Consider the following 22,366-nt stretch of genomic DNA (forward strand, 5'->3'; position numbering starts at 1 on the left):
AGGATGATGGGCAAGCGGTGGAGCCACCAAATACTGGGCGCAGTGAGAAAGGCTGTTTTAGAGCTAAAGAACGGTAAGGCCCTTGTAAAGGACGGAATTCCGACCGAGCTTTTAAAAAAAATTTCAAGCGTTTTTCATCATCTAAACACAGCATACGACGCAGTGAAATGGAACCAACTGTGTCATATAATTTATAAATTTATTTATTTAGGTCAACATAGGGACGTTCCGATACTTCAAAATATCGATATTTGATTCGATACGATAATCGAATCAAAGTATCGATATCACTGATATATTGGAATGAAAATATCGATATATCGGAAAATCATATGATATTTCTGAAATGATAATTTTTAGAAAATACAAGAGCTAGACAAAAAGGTTGAGAAAGGCAAAATTTTGTCGAAGCTCAAATCAGCATAACTTTGCGTAGAAGAATCCGATTTTAATAAAACCGGGACCATCGGACGCGGAAACTCTTCTAGCAGTATTGGTCGACATATTAATTCTAGTATTTGGAGGAAACATAATCTCCGGTGGCCAAGGGTGAATCTGACAACAAAAAATTCTCTCTTCAGAAATTTCACGGAAGTTTTTTTTAAATTTAAATAAAAATTCAGAATTTTCACGAAAAAATCCATTGGAACATTCTAAACTAAAAATGAAAAAACTCTTAAACTTTCACGAGAAATTATATTTTTGTTTCACATGAAATTCCTTGGATTTTCAGCAGGGAATTTATTTCAGTTTTTACGGGCATTCTTCAAAATTAACGCAAAAATTTCAATAACAAAAAAAAAATACAAAATTTTCATCGGAAAACCTGTAGAACTATTTATAGGAAATTTTCTTTAACTCCCACGGGACATTCTTTTGAATTTCGGAATTTCTTTTAAATTTTCATTTCAACAAATCTCTTCCTAATTTCTAAAGTTAATTTCTAAAATTTATCATAGAAACGCGTCAAATGTGTAATTGAATTCGCGTAAGGATACAAGGACCAACGGCAAGACAGATGTTGCACAACGCTTCAATGCAAAGTGTCCAAATACCAAAACTCTTTGTGATGGAAGCACACACCTCACACCATCCGCGCAAACGAGAAAAATCATCTTAACCATTAAAAATACGGCATTTCAGATCCATTTTGAAGTAGCTATTTTCTTTCACAAAATACAAAAAATATTTTTTTGTTACTTTGCTACTTACTAATTCAATATATCGATATCGAAAGCAAAAATATCGATATGACCGATATATTGAAAGCAAAATATCGATACAAAAATATTGGATATCGAAACAAAAATATCGATATTCCGATATATCGCAAGTCTTACTTAACCCTAATGATGGTATACAGTCAAACCTCCATGAGCCGTCTATGTTCTATGACTCGATATCGACTCATGGAAGTAAATTATTCCACATCAAAAAATATTTTCTGGGTTACTGTGATACTCCCTCCAAAGAGCTTTCCAGAGTTTCTCTATTTCACATTTCGATATTTCCATGAGTCGATGGTCCCTTCAATATCGGCTGTAAAATTAAAAAAAATCAATTTAAAATTTAGTTAATGAAACGTTTGCAAAAGTTTACTGTTCAGCAACAAATGTTAGAACCGTCAGTACAAATAAAAGGACATTTGCAAATCATTGACCAAAATAATATGAAGCACTACAATATTGCCCACATATGAAGCCTGTAGCTGCCACCATAGAGTCACATTAGGGATAGGCTTACTTTTGCATAGAACTTTTAAGGCAATGCACAGCAACAATTTGCCTCGCCAGTTCACGCATAAAGTTAGGTCACCCTTTTTAGGCACCTTCAATGAGAATCCTGCCTCCCACAGACCGGGAAATAGATTGACCCCTGGAGCTTTGTTCGATTTCATGTTTTCAACGGCCATCCACGTTTGAATTTCAAGCAATGATGGAGCTTTGGTATGATTTTTGCGATGCGCCTGTCCCTAGATGGTGACTGGCACTTGGAAATGGAAATTCGAAATATTCTAACATTCTATAGATGATCTCAGAAGGATACCAGCAATCAACTAGCGATCGATTGTCATCGGCAGACCCGTGGAAGCGTTAGTATTAGAACTTGTAAACCACAACCAAAGCTATGTTGAACGCTCCTTCCCAGATGTCGTCTCACCATTTCATAGAATCCGCCGTTTGAGTGTAAAACCTTCTACTTAAGTGATAAAAACCGTAATTTTCGAAAAGAAAAATCATGTGAATGTATTAAGATTTCCAAAAAATTGACTGTCCAATGTCCATTCAGTTTGTTTTTTTTTAGTTAAAAATCCACGGATGCCTACACATAATTTTTATTACTGTCATCTGAGCAATTTGATAAACTTTTACCGAGATTCGCACAGCCGAGCCCCAGCAAACATACTTTTCGCCGCGATTCCAGTCAAATCTGTCAGCTAACAAGCGTCGTTTTAACAGGAATATCAGTTTTTATTTTGCCTACGGCTGTGCAGATTTTTGCCGAGCTGCTGAAATAAAAACTTTGTTTTCAGGGATTTGGTGCATTAGCTTACAGGTATTTATTTTAATTTTAGGAAAAGTGAAATGTAAAGAAGCTAGATGGACATTACACGCTAGCCATGAAAATTTCTACATATTGACATGACTAAAACAAAAACTCCCCCTAAAAAAATAGAAATTTTCCATAAAAAATATGAAATTGCCAATAAAGAAAACAGAGTATGAGCAATAAGTAAATATAAAATTTACACAAATAATGAAAAATTTCCATAAAAAATTAAGAATTTCCCACAAAACAAAAATTAATTAGTACAATTTTAAAAGCAAACATTGCAATTATAAAAAAAGAGTTTTCCATAAAGAAATCAAAATGTTTCATGTAAAAAACAAAACAAAATTTCCATAGGAACTTTCAACGAAGAAATCAATAAAGAGCAATACAAAAATATGAAGTTTGAAGTTCATGAAAAATTTCATCAATTTTATTGCTTTTTTGTATTTTTTTATGGAAATTTTCTTATCTATTTATTGCTCTTTATTAATTTTTTTGTGAAGTTTTATTTTACGGTAAATTTTGTTATTTTTTATTGCTTATATTGATTAATCAATGGAAGTTTTGTATTTTTTTTTCCGTAGAACATTTTTATTTAATTGTGGAATTTTTTTTTATCATTGCAATTTTTGTTTTTAAAAATGCTAATTTATTTTTGTTTTATGCAAAATTCTTTACTGTTTATGGAAATTTTACATTATTTGTGGAAATTTTATATTTATTTATTGCTCATACCCTGATATCTTTATTGGCAATTTCCTATTTTTTATGGAAAATTTCTAATTCTTTTTAGAAATTTTATTTTGCTGACCATAAAAAATATAAATTCTTAAGAATGTTACATTATGAAAAATTGTTTTCTGGGAAATAGTACATTCAGGCGTTTGATATTCTGTCGAAGAAATATTTCCATTACTTTGCATCACGTTATACCATATGCTTAAATCCAATTACCATGCTTTTGTAAATTTCATCATGCAACTAACAATTTTCATTCAAGCATCACACATTTTGAACGAATCATCGTAATTTTCACCATTAATTGTATTGTGAGCATGTGTCGTTTCTATTGGATCTCATATCTTAAACATATGTTCAATATCCTAAAATCTTACCATAGCGTAAATTTAATTATAAAGATTATTATTGCAGTGCGAACTTTGCAGACGGTATGGTCTACAATGAGACGATGAAAAGTCGCTCAAAAAGTGCGACCAGCAGTTATCGCATCCGATCAGTCATATCGACTCTATTAGTATCCTGTTCGAAGCTCGTCAAATTCCATTTGTACGTAACCTGTTACTACATTGTGCGCAGTGATTTTCGATATTCCTGACATGAGTTCACTATTCAACTCATTGAGAAGTTTTGCCATTGGTGGAAATACAAACAACGGCGAAAACGAAAGCTTTACGCCCTGCGAACTAAGCTGCTATCAAGGTTGGTTTGATGAATTATATTAAATCTCGAGTATCTAGTTGTAAAAAGTCAGCCGTTCTGCTAAGTATATATAGAGCGGACTATCAATATTTCTGAAGATTTTATTCTCAAATGGCCGTAATTATTTCTATCCAAGAACGCTCTAAATATACAAATAGTTATGTACATAAAACACCATGATCAACAATTGAGACTAACAAGAAGAATAGATTTCGGTTTATCTGGTAGTAACGCCATTTGAACAAAAAAGATTGAATGAAGATAGGGTAACGGAAGGTAATGTTAGCCTACGATGTAACGTTGAAATTAATCAATAATATGAGAGAGATATTTATCACTGCTTCTTTGAAAAAGTGTACCAGGCATATTTTAGTTACATTACGCTAAATTCATGCACTTTTTCAACTGATAAAAGCAATAAACTTGCGTGAAAAATCATTTTGAGTCGTTTTTTACCAGCCACCAGGCTATTCTAGAGTTCTTTTTCTTTTGCGCAATATTGTAGTTTGTGTAACAAGTTGCAAAAAGATGATTTTTTTAGCACGAGTTGTACGTTTATCTAATGAGGCTTGCCGAGTTAGATAAACACTACGAGTGCTGAAAAAAAAAACGAGTTTTGCAACGAGTTGCACACGCTATTTTTTGCAATGACGATAAATTTAGGCTTGAGTTTTATAGATCTGTACCAAAATTGTTCATTATAATTTATTCCACATTTAGCCAATAAATTATGTTGCTGCAGAGAACAATCAGATTCTATGTTACCGTGCCACATTGCATAGTTCGATAAGCCGTGAAGCGATAGATGTACATACTTGCCTTTGGAATGTTTTTATGTCATGTCCATCAAACTATTTCATTTATTACACCACGCAGATAACACACTATTTGAACACTTTCCCAAGATAGTTTAGCAAAATGTAGTTATGTAACTACTGTTCTGATGTTGGTTTTTCATTATAGCACCCAAATAAGTGTTATAATTAGTGGCGCCGGGAGTGGGTGGGACAAGTAGGACATGTTCTACGCATGAAAATACCTGGGTAGGACAGTCGAAGCATTGTCCTACCCATGATTATGGTAAGAACATACCATCTGGATAACTACAAATTCTAATACTATCAATTCCTAGATCTACAAAATATCATTAGAACGTTTCAAAGTCGATGTTTCCAGGGATTGTAAAGGAAAAAAACTAGTCCGAAGGCTTCTCAAAGTCTAGGTGGAATTCTTTTCATTCCAAAAAGTGCTCAATGATGAATTGAAATTTTCCAAGAAGTCTTGAAGTTTCTATTAGTATCTGCTTCTCCATAAATTTTGTTGAAAACTTTTGGGAAGTACGTAATTATTTCTGCTAGTTCAGGGAGCCTCAGAGAATTTCTGAAATTTTATAAGAATTGACAGGCTGACTGTGAATTATTCATAAGTTGTATATCTAAACAAATATATAGCCTAATATAACTTAGCTAAGACTGACTGTATTTGTCAATAGTTGCTTCTCCCAGATTGGTTAGAACTGGTGTAAGTTGCGCTACGATCCAAGTGAATAACGATTGGTATTTACTGCCTACGGCTCCAGTCGGTTTGGAAAGGAGAGGAATGTTCGTGTAGTGTAGTTATTGTTGCTAATAGAGACCGAGAAAACCTCTGCATCCCCACAATACCACAAAAGGAGATTTCGTTAACTCGGTAGATGAACAGAAATATAGATCAAGGATTCACTTAGAAAAGTGATGTAATCTATGCCAGACCACCTGTCTATAAGGCAGAAGGTCGCTAGACTGCTGAGCTCATCTCCAAAAGTTGAGAAACTAGACAAGGATATGAGAGAACAATCGCAGAAATTCGCAAATATGAAGCAATTCATGATGATTGTAGCACATCCGGATGACTGGTAGCAGGCCTATCAGAAGAAGAAGGGTTCTGAAAGCTTCTAAGAGTTTATTGGAATCTGAAGGAATCACAAATTTACCTACGTTTGTAAGAAATTTATGAAGTTAGAAAGAAACAAATCTGAAATTCGGAGTAACATTGTTCTTAAGATTTCTGAAAACCCGTAAATAGAACAAAACACCCTTAAAGATTTTTGGACGATCATAAGCTTTACTGGTAGATTGATGTGAAATTTCTGAAGATTTCTAAAGGTTCGAATTCCTAGTAGTGGTAATTACTTGAAATCATCTAATATTTTATAAAATTTACAGGAACCATAATTACTTCTGGAAATTTGTAAAAATGTTTGAAGACACGCTTTTTAGAAATATTCGATAAACACTAGAAATGTAATTATTGTTCTAATAGTCATAGGGAGTTTAATAACTTATCTGATAATGATCGGAAAATTCCCTTGAAATCCGGGAGGATTTCCGAAAAGGTTTTGAAATTCCATAAAATATAATATAAATTTGATAATCCAGTTTTTGTCCTACCCACGTCTCGGAACGTGGCCGCGCCTCTGGTTATAATGAATATTATGCAACCCATTTGAGTTGCATAATGTTCATTGAAGCACCCATTACGTTGGTATGGAAAAGTAGGCCGTTTTATCACTCAAAGACGAACTGTAAACCAGATATTATGATCAGGAATAGGACACTGCACGGAAACATCTCTTTCTCTTTTGTTCCTCATAAATTTTGACGTTTACTAAATAAATAAATAAATAAGATTGCGCATGAGGGCGAGGGCGAACGAGACACTATACGAAATGGCGCGGAACAGACAAAAATTGGGATTCCGAAGGAAAAGTTGGCAGCAGAAAGATCGAGACCATGAAGAGACGGAGAAATTGTAGAGCGCGAAAGGTCTATGAGAACCATAAAGATGGCAGGACAGGATACAAGGAGCACTAGAGTGGCGATGTGGTAGACAACGATGGCGGTATGATGATTAACCTAAGTGCACGCGCGCAGGACAAACGTTGCCCAGCCCGTCTCTCTTTGTAATACAGAAAAAAATACACCTGAAGTTGACTACCAGGATGGCTACTTAAATAGGTGGCGAGACTGGCTAGCGCGCTGCACTGGGTAATTACCAATATTTGAGATGAGGTTCTACAGCCGGGGTGAGCTGGATTGTAGCAAATACCGCTCAACCACATTGCTTAAGGTAATGGTTACGGGGTACACTAATTGCATGATAGTTTGTGGAGCAGTACAAAGGGGGATTCATGGGAGAACGCTCTACCACGAACCAATTGATCGACGTACGCCACATATTACATAAATGCCTCGAAAACAACGTGCCCGCCCACGTATTATTCATTGATCTCAAAGCCTCATATAATAAAATCGAACGAGACGAGCTATGGCAGCTATAGCTTATATATTATAATGCACGAACATCGCTATGAAGAGAGTAATATGAAGAGCAGGTATTGACCAAAGTGGTGCGATTTTCTTGAAGTACATTCAGCTATTTGGTTTCGCCAACGACATTGATATGATTGCACGTAACTTTGAGAAGATAGATGAAGCTTACATATGACTGAAGAGGGAAGCTTAGCGGAGACGGAGCACGTTAGAAACAAAGTACATGATAGGAAGAGGCTCAAGGAAGGACAACGTTAGAAACCCACCACGAGTTTGTATCGATGATGACGAAATCAAAGTGTTTGAAAAACTCGTGTATATGGGCTTACTGGTGACTACCGCAAACTGTCGGAGACGAATCGTGGCAGGAAATCGTACGTAGTTTTGACTCCAATAGTATAGAGTTCGCCGCCGTACCAAGCTGACCACCTACAAAACGGTCAGTAGACTGGTAGTCCTCTACGGATACGATTCCTGGACAATGCTCATAGAGAGCCAACGCGATCAAAAGAAAAGTGCTGTGTACCACCAATGCATAGCTATGGTGGGGTGCAGATGGAAGACGGTACATGGAAAAGGTGATAGTTCACTTCCTCGTGATATCTGCTGGTAGAGGTAGCCAGCCCGCGCAGAAAGATTGTCTAGCATCAAAGCTACGGTATGAGCGCTAAAAAGCGCATTGAATCCAAATGGCTAGTTGTGTCTCAATTATTGTTCTGGCAGCCTTACGAATAAGAATTTGATCAGTACATTCAAAGTTAATTTCGCATATGCCGGGTATTAACCCACCCGGAGTGGAAATTAATTACTATGTCTGAAACTTGATTATGCATATGTACAAGAATACAATAGATTTAGTTCGGAAATGGTATTGGAGGGTAACCGCCCCTTCGGTGGGCTTTGATCCCACGACGCTAGACAGGTGCTTTCCCTACTAAGCTACGAAGGACCTCCGTCGTCCACTGCAGCTTAGCGGGTACTGATGAAACCAAATTCCCAACACCAAGTACCAGCCGAACTCTCTCAATACATTTTCAGAACTAACTCTCTCATATGTATTTTTGCACACATGCCAACCAAGTAGGATGAGTATTTAGTATTGTCCGGCTCCTACACACTTGCTTCATCAGCAACGGCGCTCAATGAAGTAGGGTTGTGTGAGGTTGTGCCAGTTGGTCGTCAGATCCCGACCCAACCACACAAGCGAAGAGAGATCGCCACTCGAGTTCGGTACATTCAAAGTTAATTGCCTATCCGGGTATTAAGCCACCCGGAGTGGAAATTATTTACTATGCCTGAAACTTGATTATGCATATGTACAACATGTGATAGATTTAGTTCGGAAAAGGTATTGGAGGGTGGACGACGGAGGTCCTTCGTAGCTTAGTAAGGAAAGCACCTGTCTAGCGAACTGGGGTCGTGGGATCAAAGCCCACCGAAGGGGTGGTTACCCTCCAATACCTTTTCCGAACTAAATCTATCACATGTTGTGCACATGCATAATCAAGTTTCAGACATAGTAATAAGAATTTGATTATGGAGTAACGAAACACGTTGACGTACAGGACTGGCAGTTGTTATTATTATTTGCTCAGACTAAGGCCGGAGTGGTCTATGCAGGACATAAAAGTCTTCTCCATTCAGCTCGGTTCATGGCTGCACGTCACCAACCACGCAGTCTACGGAGGCTCCGCAAATCGTTCTCCACCTGATCGATCCACCTTGCTCTCTGCGCACCTCGCCTTCTTGGGGTGACAATTTCAACATTCTAATGGCGAGCTTGGAATGGCGCGCGAAATGGCTTTTCGTCCTATAAAACCGTGGCAGACATTACCGCAACGACCACCATTATCCTGCAGCATAGCGGGCATTAGGTGGGAGTAGCTCTGACACACAAAATGTGAGAACGGCACGAGTGGATGCGTAACACAGAGATGATACCCGCAGTCTTAAACGCACCAGAGCGGGGGAGATAATTCTGCGCGTGTAAACGGGTTAACGATGTTCCTGTGGCGCAGGACCTTATAATCGCTTGACGAAGTTAAACTAAAAGCATTGAATGCGATTATGACGGCCTATTTGCCAGCTGGCAATTGAATTTTTTACGCAGATGACATGAAAACCTATATGATTATTGCGGATATTGATGATTGCCTGGAACTACTAAACAAGCTGGATTCTTTCGAAGAATTGAGCAAGCGTAGTTAACTGGAACTGTGTGTCGATAAATGCAGTAGGATTTCCTTCATAAAAAACGACTTCCGTTGCACCATGTGTACACTTTATCTGGACAACCGTTGGAACGACTCCATCAAGTTAGAGACCTTGGCGCGCTGCTCGATAGTGAACTAACGTTTCGACCTTATTACGAAAACTTCATTAAGACTATAAGTCAGATGGAGGTAACAATAAAATAAATTTGAAAAAATAGTAAAGTGGAAGACTGGCTCAACTCTAGGAAGCTTGTTCTAGTACAGCTAGGGACCTTTTTATTCTTCCTATTGCCATTACATCCCACATTGGGACATTGCCGCCTTGCAGCTTAGTGTTCATTCAGCACTTTTATACCAAACCGAAACCTGCCTAGACTAGCCGGAATCCGAACACAGCCACCTTCATAATGGTGGTGCTTTGTAGCTAGGATAGGGTCCACTACAGTTAAATCCTTCAGGTTGTTAAAGTATCTAAGCTCAATTTAACGAGCCTCGTCGATTATGCATGTGAAAGCAGCACTAGCGATAAGACCTTTATCCCAAATAATGTCCATCAGGCGACCCTTATCCCGAGTGATGTCCATGCGTTTGCATTATGAACTTAAAATAAGATCAAACGATTTTGCAGTTTCATTCTTATGATACTCTGTATCAAACCTGAAAATAATATGCACTCATCCTTTGAATACAGTTTGCTTTCAATTACCATCATTTTAATTGTAATATAATTTGTACTCCACCCTTCTATCACCTAGTAACCGAATCAGAGGAAATACCATTGAGCACTTCGCCGCCACCCCCACCACCTCCATCAACGTCCTCATCTGACAACAACCTCAAGAAGATGGGGATCCCCGATACGCAATCAGACTTCAACCAATGGCTTCACGCCATGAAGATGGTTGCGCGTCTTCCCGGTGGAATGCCACCAGAGTTTCGTCGGAAGGTGTGTTATTCAACAATCAGCGCTGTATAATTTTCTATTGCAGTGATACAAATGGTTTTTGATTTCAGCTGTGGTTGGCTTTATCGGACAGATATCTTAGGAGTAAAGGAATCAATTGGGAAGAGGAAGGCGAAAAGTATTTGACTGACCAATGTGACGAGGATGATGAAGAATTAGGAATACAAATTGTGAAGGTTAGTGACATTAATCAAAACTCATCACTTTCAAACTCTTACAGCAACTTTTTGTTTTCAGGATCTTCATCGTACCGGATCCAGTTTGTGTTCTGGACCCTCTGGAACAATCAATCAGGCCAAGCTCAAACGAGTTTTGTTAGGTTATTCCAGATTCAACCCTGAAGTAGGATACTGTCAAGGATTCAACATGCTGGGAGCCTTAATACTGCAGGTCATGGACAAAAACGAAACTGACTCTATCAAAGTGATGATATTGCTGATAGAAGGCCTTCTTCCAGCGGGATATTTCTGTGGTTCACTGGGAGGGCTACAAGCTGACATGGCTGTTTTCCGAGATCTATTGGGTACACGCCTACCCAAACTAGCCCGCCACCTACAAAAACTTCAAGGCCCTGAAGGAGCTTTCGAACCCCCGTTGACTAACGTTTTTACAATGCAATGGTTCCTTACGCTATTCTGCACGTGCTTACCTATGAACTTCGTGCTTCGTATATGGGATTTGATACTGATTGAAGGAAGTGACGTTCTTCTACGAACCGCACTAGCAATATGGGGTACACTAGAGAGGTACATAAATGTTAAAAAACTAACCATTAGGACATAGGATTATCTTCTTACAACTTTGTTTTATTTTCGCTACAGCCGCATATTAGCAACAAAAACAGCTGACGATTTTTACTGTAAAATGGGGGCGTTATCATCTGAACTAGTGAACGGCAATTTAATCGACTGTAACGGCCTAATGCAGCTGATCGTAGACATAGGTCCAATTCAAGATTTACATAAACTACGAGAAAAACATTTGCACAACATTTCTCATTTGAAGGAATCATCGAACCTCAGGTATGTCGTTTCATACATTTATTCGCAAAGCCATTTCTCGAAAACCTTTTTTTATCTATACAGAATTTTCTACTCCGACGATGAAGGTGAATCCGATGAAGATTCTCGTTTAGCAGTTACTGCTACTGCTTGGGGATTGAGATCTGGAAGAAGAGCCTCGCTAGGTATACCTTCAAACCTAAAAGGTGCGAGTGAAGGAAAAGAAAAAATCAACCTAGACATTTCATTATTGAAAAAGCAATACGACAAACTGAGAGAACGACAACGACAGGCACATATCATATTGTCAGCGGCAGTGGCTAGACAACCAGCGTCCGGCTCTCCAAACAGTAATTCACTACAGGTCAATCAACTATTAGTAGGAAAAAGTGCCATACTTAGCAATAAAGGAAAGCGACTTGGACCACCGCAAGGTGCTGTGCCTCCTATACGAATGCAGAAGACCGGCAAAAGCTCAAAGCCAGGTCCTCCAAAGTCACCCAAACCAACCGAAACACTGCACTGGAAGGATATGGACGAAAAGCAACGGAGAGGCAGCTTAAAGTGGAAAGATACGAAGAAGGATAGCAAAGCCCCGATTGCCAAAGATGATGCAGACATTCTGAAACCGTAAGTATCAAGCGTGGAAGCAGGTCGTCTTGAAAATTTCCACTCTGGTTGATTTTCTAACCTGTTACCACGATAGATCTTGGTCGATTTTTTTATATCTTTGTGGAGGCTAAGTCACCACGAGCCTCCTGGTTTGACTCTGCGGCCATGTCCTACTGGGCTCCAATCTACATTTTGTTTCTGCCCCTACGTGAGGTGTGGCTAACCAAGCTTAATTTCCGTTTTCGAATTTCATTTGCTATCGGTTTCTGGTGATTCGTAAATGGTCGGAGTCGAGGTCCCTTTTATGGTCACCTTTGTCACCTGGCAGAGGCCACACTCATTTGAAACCTTCTCGATTAGATTCCGTAGCTTGACAATCTCGAACCTTTGACGCAACTCGTTCACAATGATTTCCCTGTTGGTGTGGCAAAAGCGACAATGATAGTAATCCACTACCAATCTTGTAACTAATTGTTGTCGAGGTGAAATGGCAGGAAGCTCGCTTCGGTAGGCGTGAACGAATCTGCTTCGCATCTATAGAACTCCATTATCGTCGAGATAAGGGGTCGTACACTTATTACGTAAGCAATTTCTCTGGGTTTTCAGATTGACTTCTCTCCCACCATGTAAAGATTTTTTTCATACAAATGGATTTTTTATTTATATGCGAGCGTAAGATATTGACCGACCCCCCTCCCCCCATAAGTGATTACGTAATATTTGTAGGCCCCTAAAGCCAATCCTCAGCATGAGCTTGCTTTGCAGTCGCGCATTTATCGCTAGGCTAAGCAGGGCCCCAAAGGAGCCCCCCCTCCTCGACATTGTAATACGTCGGCGCCGTTTTGTCGGGCCCCATTCATGTAGATTGCGAATCTTTATGTTTGTATGAAAAATTGTTACACTGGCGTCCAACGTGAGACCCGACAAAATAGTTTGTTACACTGGCGCCATTGGTGTTACGTTGGGCGCCAGTGTAACAAGCTATTTTGTCGGCCCCCACGTTGTGCGCCAATGTAACACGCCGTTTTGTCGGGCCCTTAAATTGGGCGACCTTGCTAGAAGTCGAAAGTCGAGGGTCGGACCAGCTAGGTAGCATAAAAACGTCTCTAAACATAAATAACTTGAGTGGAAACATTTATTTTACGACATTTCTCTACCCATTATAACTCGCCAGCTCAAGGATTGGGGATCTCGGAGTCGTTTGGAGCTGACTTGTTTCTCAAATCTATTGTGCAGGACCTTTTTTTATACACTTACCGATGTTTCGGTTGTTTGATACGGAAAGCTTAATGCAAGTTTTACGTTGGGGGAAAATTCTTTAGCCTTGCTAAAGTGTTTGAAGAAATCGTTCACAAGGTTCTCTACAATGCTACGCGCCACCTCGTTTGCCTTTCTGAGTTTTCAAACATGGTTTTTTCAAGAAGCGCTCAGCAACAACGAATCTCTTGGAGTTCACCAGATTTCTAACATCGGAAATCGAGAGCGAACAGCAAGTGGACGAACAGCAAGAGCGAACAGCAAGTGGACTTTGATTTTTCCAAAGCTTTCGATAAAGTTCCGCATGAGCTGACGGTTGCAAAACTCAAGCGACGGTTTTCCACACTGGGTAACCGAGTGGTTGAACTCCCTATATGGTCTATGTAAGGCGTTCGTTAACATCATCAATGGCATCGAATTCTCGCACTTTTGCTATTACATCTGGTGTGCCCTAGGGCAGCATTTTGGGACCATTTATTTTATTTCTGTTTATTATTCATCGATGCATTGACTAAAAGCTGAAAGTTGTTATACGCCGATGACTTAAAAATTGGTCCGAATCATAAAGTCTCACCGGTAGACTGTTGCATCGCTGCAAGCCTACATCGAGGAGTTAAGGTTGTGGTGTATCGATAACGGATGGAAATGAACATCAAAAGTGTAAGTCAATCACATTTACTCGTCGACAGCCTCGCGTCGATTTTGAATATTCGGTCGGATTGAATAGCTTGGAACGCGTCGACTATTCAGACCTTGAGGTAATGATTGACAAGCAAGCTTCGGTTCATTACGCATGTAAGCACTACTATCACAAAGGCTTTCGCAGCCTTCCGGGTTTGTTCGACGCATTACCAGTAGCTTCTAATGATACTTCTCCACGCAGCGTTAAAGCGCTGTAGCGTTCTATATGTACGCAGCATCTTGGAGTATCCAGCATGCGTGTGGTCCCCATACCACAATACAACGCAGATTATTCGGATTGAGAGAGTGAAACGTAGCTTTATCCGATACGCCTTTCGTAAATCCATTTCATGATCGAACCCAGATAATTTGCCCGACTACTCGGCCTGCCGCAAACTTCCATTGCATTGGAGACGCTTATCTGGCAAGGCGGATCAATATGCAACTAGCGGAAATCTCGACTACATTGAATTATTGGATAACGTAGCTATTTATGCTCCTTCTCGACGAGAGCGGGAGCTATTATTCGTTAAACGTCGCAGAACCGTGTATGGTTACAACCTGGGATTACAACAACCCATTTGATCAATGTCTTCGTTTTGTTCAATAAAAGCAGTGTTAGTGATGTTTTTGATTTTAATATGTCAAAAATGTGTTTTAAAAATAGGGTTAAGGCTCTAGGTTAAGTTGCAGTCTGTAGAATAGTTTTAATACTTTCGAGACGATGGTAACAAATAAATTCCAGAAAGGCGAGGCCTGATAGCTCCGTTTGAGCTCGTCAAAGCGAAAAATAACAAAGTGGTGGAAAAGCTTTACCTCAGGGCTATGCTCTTTAAATAAGCCACCACTGGACATCTTTACAAACTAGTTCTATTTCCGACGTCACCTTCGGGGTTTTAGTACTAGCGGTTTTCTGGTTTGTGGTTGGTACTGGTGTGGTAGGGAACCTCTGGTTCCGAATGTTGGAGGTAGGATTCGACAGCGAATGCCGTACTGGTGTTGCGTATCTGCGCCATACTCCAAGGTGGATTGCCGCAGTCGGCGATAACAGTGGAGAATTCAAAGGCGAACATGCAGCTTTCGCAATGGCGGATGGCTGCCGAAATACGTGTCGCCGGCTGGCGAGGTTCATCGACCGAGAGATGCAACCAACAATGACTTCTTATGGCTGGATTTTGCTTTCGTGCGTCGCTAGAGGTGGTTTATCGTAGCTTTCTTCTGCCGTTTGCAGGATAAAGACCAAAAATGAAAGAAAAAGGGCCTTGCTCAGACCTAACCACACATTAGATTCATATGATGTCACTAACACTTGTTTTACAATTTTCATAATATTACAATTAACTTTCACCTTTTTCTTATAGTCGATGTTTGTGATCAAACACTGTACATACTTTTTGCAATAATAACTTCAACACAATTTAACTGATACATACAGAGTGTATGTAATTAAGAATGGCGACACTGTCAGAATTGGAACAAAATTTATCTGTCATTCCCATAATAAAAATCGCGTTCCAAACGAGCAGGAGACCTGTCAAATGCGGTACATGTCGCCACTCTTAATAACATACACTCTGTTGACATACTACTGGTTAGCCTTTTTTTACTGACTATCATCTAATAAAGAAACAAACCACAAAGTTGAAACAACTACACCACAAGGGATTTACTTTCTAACTTTAAATTAAATATAAAATCTACACACGCGCGCACTTCTAGACCGTTTTAGATTTACCAGCCAAAAGAAAGCAATTCTGGGATTAATTTCCTACCGTCGTCGGGGTGACAATGGGTCAAATGGGGGTGCGAATGGGTCACTGTTTCAACCACTTAGAATGATTCTAGATTGGATTGAATACATCTGAAGGCAAGAAGACTAAAATATAAGAGACCTTTTTGAACGATTTTGTTTCACGACTCTACAGACTGGCCGGTGAACGTGCGTTGGACCCATTCTCACCCCCAGACCCATTGTCACCCCCCATGACGGTATTTATAGAAAACCCAAAATCTTAGTTTCCGCAGCCTGTATTTGTACTATTACCGCTTCACCTGTGGGCTGGAACCATCATCGGCTGATAAAGGCCGGTTCACACCGCACGAATATGCGCTGTCACTCTAGCATGACAGATCGCCGCACAGTGAGACAGGCTCAGCTCACACACCAAGTCACTGCGTGAGTGCCAACTATCTCATTCGGGTGGGATGTTTTGATTGAGGTGTGGGAAACCACAAGTTTAAAATGGGGTCGACGGTTACACCATATCACAGTAACGTCTACTCCCGGTGACTTAACAACTTCCCAGCATGTCTGCTATATAATTCCTATTCTTCTCTTTTCTTCCTCATCTTCTTCTTTCACTTCCTTTCCATTTTCTTCTACATCGCTCTATTCCGCTTGGGTTGATTCCACTATTTGTTCCGGCGAGCTGTCACCTCACAATCAGGCTGCACCAGAGTACCTGCTCCTGCCTCCGATGAAAAAAAGGCCATTTTAGGTTGGACGCACACGACACACGACAGTTAAATTCCAAAACAAATGCACTTTCATACGATGTAGCTTAGTGATCAATATATGTGATTATCTCACTAGTGCTCTTCTGGGTGGCAATAGTTCATCCCTCTGCCTGTCGATGGCGATCCGATTAACCTGGACAACAATCTGGAGGATCAATCAGAACATGGTTAATCTGTGATTCTGTTTGCAGTAGCTGTGAATTGCAGGAGGCAACAAATTCACGAATGTAGTTCGTTTTCGTTCGTCAGCCGAAGGGGCGTTGAAGTTTCCAAAAGTCTGTCTGAACTCTTCCTCCTGGGAGACTTAAACCTTTCAATCCCCTATGCTGATTTTGACGTTGTGGATTGGACTTATTGGACTCACATTCATTCTAGCTGCGCGTAGAATGTGTCCATATCATCGTGTTTAGTATGTGATGTGATTTAAAAAAATATATATTCTTTATTTTCAGCGATTCTCCAAAGCTCAAAAAATCATCCAGTGCGTCATCGGCTATCAGCAATCTCTCAGAGACTGGATCTTCGTCCCATGGAGCTAAGAAACGTAGTGAGTCCTCATCTTACAGTGAAGAATCGGATGCTGATTCGAGCACCAGTACGTCACTTTGCGACGATGATAATCAACTCCTCAGCGCTTCGTCACTTGAGGCTTCACCAATGAAGCGCCGACTAACGCCTGACAGTATCAAAGAAGTGCCTGACGAAGAACAATTGGTTGTTACATCTGAGGATGCGCAGTATACAGAGTTCCCGGCTCTAGTGGACATACCGCGAATTGAGACCATTTTACCGGACATTGCCGAAGAAAGTCAATCTGAGGCGCAAAGTAGCTCTAACGAAGCGAATCTACCAAATAGTACACTAGATAGTCAAACCATTACTCTATTGAACCGTTCACAAAAAGTGAACAGCCAATTGTCAGAGCTGACACTAGGTTGTGTGAAAGATGAATCTCTGTCAATTGCTATAACCAGTACCAGCCAGCTGTCACCGATTCCAGACATTACTCACTACATAAGCATTTCAACCATTAGTCCTCTTAGAACTCCCTCCTCTGTAATGGACTACTCTGATTACCTTAACAATATCTCTAGCGATAACACAATTACCGGTGATGTCGTTGCCGGTGACTCCAAAGAGAATGCATCGTTCAATGTAGATGAAAAGGGAGTAACGAATCAGTTGTTCGAAAGAATCAATGCAGCGGAAAGGCCTAATCAATTAGACTTGAACGTTATCAAGGAGCGAAAAGTTAGTGAATCTCTAGTCAATACAACGGAAAGCTTGCTAGATCACAGCGATGCTACATCAAAACTAGACAATTATAGTTTAACAAACATTTCTAATAGATCTTCTATGTCTTCATCGTTCGTATTAGAGTTACCAGTGAGAAGCAGTTTGCAGCACGATTCGCCGCTTTTGCCGCCAAATACAGATCTTTCGATTATTCCATCAGAGAAGTCTCCAATCATCCATAAACCACATAAATATCAAATTGCTGAAACTGTCACCCCGTCACCAAAAGAATCTCCCGAAGAAGTCGACAAGTATCTAGCAAGTCGTGTGAAATTTTTAAAAGAAAAATCATTCTCCATGGATGATCCAATTAAGGGAGAAGATGTATATCTAGAAGATATTTCAAAGCGGTCGGCATCGGAAGGCCTAGTATCAGCCGAAATGAATTTTTACAAAAGCAACAAAATGTCCCAAATAATAAAGGAAAACTCATTAATACTGGGGCGGATAATCAGAAAAGTCAACACCCTTGATGAAGGAATTTTGAATGAATCGATCAAGCAGGAAGAACGACTGTCCGAAAGTTGTGAAAGCTCACTAAGCCCGCAGTACGATGACGATGTGATTGATCATAATCTTGCTCAAGAAGTTAACGAATTATTGGAAAAAATTAAGACAAAAACTCAAACAGAATTAAGCTTGCAGTTTGAGACCTCCGAGACTAATGCTGTACCGTACGAAGCTGAATCTTCTCAACACATTAAACGGCACACAGGTGATGCGCCTTTAAAGATGAACGATACAAATATTGGTCATAATACTCAACCTAACGCAATCTTAACTTCTGATTTGGAACAAACCAAATGTATAAACAATCCTAGAAGTGAGGAAAATTTCGTTGATGAACCTATAAATCCGCTAACAATATCGAAAACCGATCTAGTGATCAAGCGCACGGAAGAGCAGCTGGCACGTTTCAAAGAACCGGAGCCCACTTTCTATGTCCGAAAAGACAATTTTAGGGAAATTATTACTCCCGAGGAAGAACGCGATCAACCGATATCGGATAAGCCAGAAGAAATTTCGAACAGATCAAAGGATACGTCCCAAGAGAAAGTTGAACCCAAATCACAAACGACTGAAACTCAAAATCTAATGAAAACCAAAGTTGATGATATAGAGCGGTCGAAATCACCAGAAGTTTCACTGAAACTTGCTGTTGATGTCGAATCAACATCTCCATCGAAAACTGATGAGCTAATTAAAAAAACAGAAGAGCAGCTGGCGCGTTTCAGAACTGACAAAATTGTTTTAGAGAAGCTAGAAAAGCGATTATCCTTAATAGATTTCAAACTAGATGAAGTACCTAACACGGCTGTAACCGAGCGGAAGCCATGCAACAAAACGGAAGAAATTATAAAGAAATCAGAGGAACAAATCTCTCGCATTATAATTGAAACACCGTTCATAGCTAAGAAATCCCCGACTAGGTTACTAACAGATGATTCTACGGTACCAGAGACAAAATCTTGTGTTTGTTCGTCTAAGACTGAAGAATTGATAAAGAAGACGGATGAACAGTTGGCGAGATTTAAAGCAGCAGCTGAAAGTACTGCAGAGAAACGTAAAAGTCGTCACGAGATTGACGAGCTGTTGCAACTAACAATAGAATCTGACGATCTATCCAGCAGCCACTCTCAAGACAGCATAAAATTTGACGATATTTCGGTTCGAGATGCGGACGAGGCCATTATCATTAAGCATGCCCAGGCTGAAATTTTAAAGACCATCAAAATTCCCGATGAAGTGAAAAGTTCCAAAACGGACAAAATAATCCAAAGAATTGAGGATGGAAAACTGAAAGTTGGGGATGATTATATAACGACCATTAAAACTATAGACTATCTGAAACAGTCGAATGCTAATCTATCGGCTACTTTATCCTCGATAGAAAGCTCCATAAAAGCAATTGACGGGCTTTGTGATCACGACTCGGATATTCAATCCAATCGAATCAACGATACTATTGACAATCTAGAAAAGTCATTGAAACAGTTCGATAACCTGAACTCGGAACCTCCACTTGTAATGGTTCACGACTATTCTACTAATCCTCATGAAAGCCGATGTAGACCAACAGCATCAAACAGACCAAGCAGACCTCGTAAGCGAAAAGAATATTCTCCAAGACGAAAAAAGGAGAAAGATCGAGATGGGAAACCACCCAGCACATACCACAAGGAGCCAGAATACTGCGAATACTCTTCAGACAACCAATCCGCTGAAAGAGAATCTCCCAAAACATACACCTATCACTCGTATTACAGCACTTCGCCGCCATCCACTCCTCGGGGCCCCTCCCCTGTAAAAAAGCATACCGAAGTTGAAGCTATTAGGCCATCATCATTCAAAAGTGTATCCCATGATCGGTATCTTTTGCAGCGGGATACCCAGCTTATCAAGTTCGACAAATCGCCATCGTCGCCCATCATCAACAAATCATATCTCGAGTCGTTGAAACCAGCGACTCCGATAGCTTCCGGACGCACGACGCGCTCGGCTGAGAACTCTCCTCCATTCTACCAGCAAAAAGCACAACCGGCCTTTCCTGCGATTTCCCATCACACGGTAGGGGCATCCCATGCGAGTTCGCTTCTCCGGCACCAAATGGGACACGATGGGGAGCATTCGCACATCAAGAGTTGCGAAAACCTTCTAATGCGATTCGACTACAAAAACATTTCGGCCATCGCTGCCAGCTTTCCAGTGTCCAGCAGTGCACTGTCGCCGTCGCCAACGAAGTTCCATAGTCTGGATTTTAAGCACGATGCTGCGCTGAATTTCAGTCTAACCCCGTCGCCAAATAAAACATTGAACTAGATTAGCACATGTGTAAGCCAGTTGAATGTAGTGTAAAATAAACTGTTTCCTCTGTGATATATGAATAACTACTAGAATTAATGCGATGTACGAAATTTTCATCTTCAGAATTCAGTTACCAATAGGCGACGGTATATTAGTTATTGAAATGTTTGAATGTGAAGGAACACAAACGCTCAGCAGTTGATTAGATTGATTGTTTTATAAGTTTGCGTCATCCTACCAATCCGAGTTGACCAACTTTCATGACTATGGGAAGAAAAATAGCTGGTGCTATCCAATAATACCAAAAAGACATCAACACTGGGGTCGCTTTTGGATTTAATAAAACATTGAGTTGACTCCACGAAAAAATCCACACAAATTCGAACAAAAACCAGGTGATATTTAAAAAGTTGTGAAAATGAGGTTATTGAACTGTCGCTTTTAAGTTTAATTTGAATTGAATTCGGGAAATGAGACGGACTCTAAAAATCAGCTAAAGGTACTCGAAAGACTTGTGATTTTGAGTTCGAGGTTCAAGATTTCGTTGAAGCCTGGGGACTGCATGTTTTTTGATGACAGTTCGTCAGCTGAGATCTCCAACTAGGTACAACGAGAAGTCATTGGGAGCCAAATAAATGTTGATCCAGTGCTAGTTAACGGCTGTTCCATAAGGACTTATGATTTGCCCAAGATTGTGTGAGCTGACAAAGTGCCGCCTATCTCGGCTACGTTTCTGCAGAATCGCTCCTGCCAGAAAGGCCATTGTTGTCATTGGCGTAAATAAGGGAGGGCTTAGCAATCCCTAGGAAAAAAACCCAGATTAATCCACCTAGCGGTGATGGTGCCTTTCTCGTTCGTTCAAAAGGTTTGGAAAAATCTAAAATAAGTCCAATATGTGGATTGGTCTTATTTTTCATATTTGTTTATATGCATAAAAAATTCTCACCAAACGCAATTTGTTGCAAACAAATCGGATTAGCATAAGAGCAAAAAATGGCATTTTATTTTGTAGTTTTAAAATTAGTATTTTCGCCATAACTTTTGACTCAATTGTACGATCCGGCCAAGTTTCTATAGGAAACAATGGGACAAGATTCTGCGTCGAATGCAATCTGTTGCGAGCGACCTGAGAAGCACACATATTGCACATCAATCACAGTAACTTATATATGACCGGATTCAGTCACAATATGGTTACTGCAACCAGATTTGTTGAACTTGTGTTGCTTGGGGAATAGATGAAGTCTAAGTGCTAAAAAGTGAGCTAGACTTTTTTGAATTTTTTTTCACAATAAATAGTAATTTGACCATAACATCTAAGCCCATAGTCTGATCTGGACACTTTTCAATAAGAAAATATGAGACATTCTGCGTCGAATGCAATTTAATGCGAGCAAATCGGTTGAGGAAAAGTGCCTGAAAAATGAGTGAGTTTTTTTTAGCGATTTTTCCAAAAAAATAATAGGAAACAACGGGACAGGATTCCACGTCGAATGCAACTTGTTGTGAGCAAATCGATTAAGGATATGTGCCCGAAAAATGAGTGACATTTTTCACGCGATTTTTTTCGTATGAATTTGTATTTTGGCCTTAACTTTCGATCCCATAGTTCGATCTGGCCAATTTCAAATAGGAAACAATGGGACAGGATTCTGCGTCGAATGCAACTTGTTGCGTGTGAATCGATTAAGGTTAGGTGGCCGAAAATTAGGTGAC

At 39.9% G+C, this 22,366-nt stretch overlaps 1 protein-coding gene across 1 annotated transcript in view; it reads left to right on the forward strand.

Moving 5' to 3' along the window:
- The window catches only part of LOC134207310 (serine-rich adhesin for platelets), a 28,778-nt gene extending 7,361 nt beyond the window's left edge, over positions 1-21,417 (forward strand). Inside the window, exons 2-8 of the mRNA XM_062683036.1 lie at positions 3,706-3,993; positions 10,273-10,463; positions 10,532-10,657; positions 10,719-11,227; positions 11,303-11,503; positions 11,567-12,112; positions 17,002-21,417. Coding sequence (XP_062539020.1) covers positions 3,891-3,993; positions 10,273-10,463; positions 10,532-10,657; positions 10,719-11,227; positions 11,303-11,503; positions 11,567-12,112; positions 17,002-20,665 — 5,340 coding nt within the window. The 5' untranslated portion in view covers positions 3,706-3,890 and the 3' untranslated portion in view covers positions 20,666-21,417. The remainder of the gene's footprint in view (positions 1-3,705; positions 3,994-10,272; positions 10,464-10,531; positions 10,658-10,718; positions 11,228-11,302; positions 11,504-11,566; positions 12,113-17,001) is intronic.
- Positions 21,418-22,366: the final 949 nt, after the last annotated feature.

The sequence above is a fragment of the Armigeres subalbatus genome, chromosome 1 (assembly GCF_024139115.2).
Source record: "Armigeres subalbatus isolate Guangzhou_Male chromosome 1, GZ_Asu_2, whole genome shotgun sequence".
Classification (NCBI taxonomy): Eukaryota; Metazoa; Arthropoda; class Insecta; order Diptera; family Culicidae; genus Armigeres; species Armigeres subalbatus.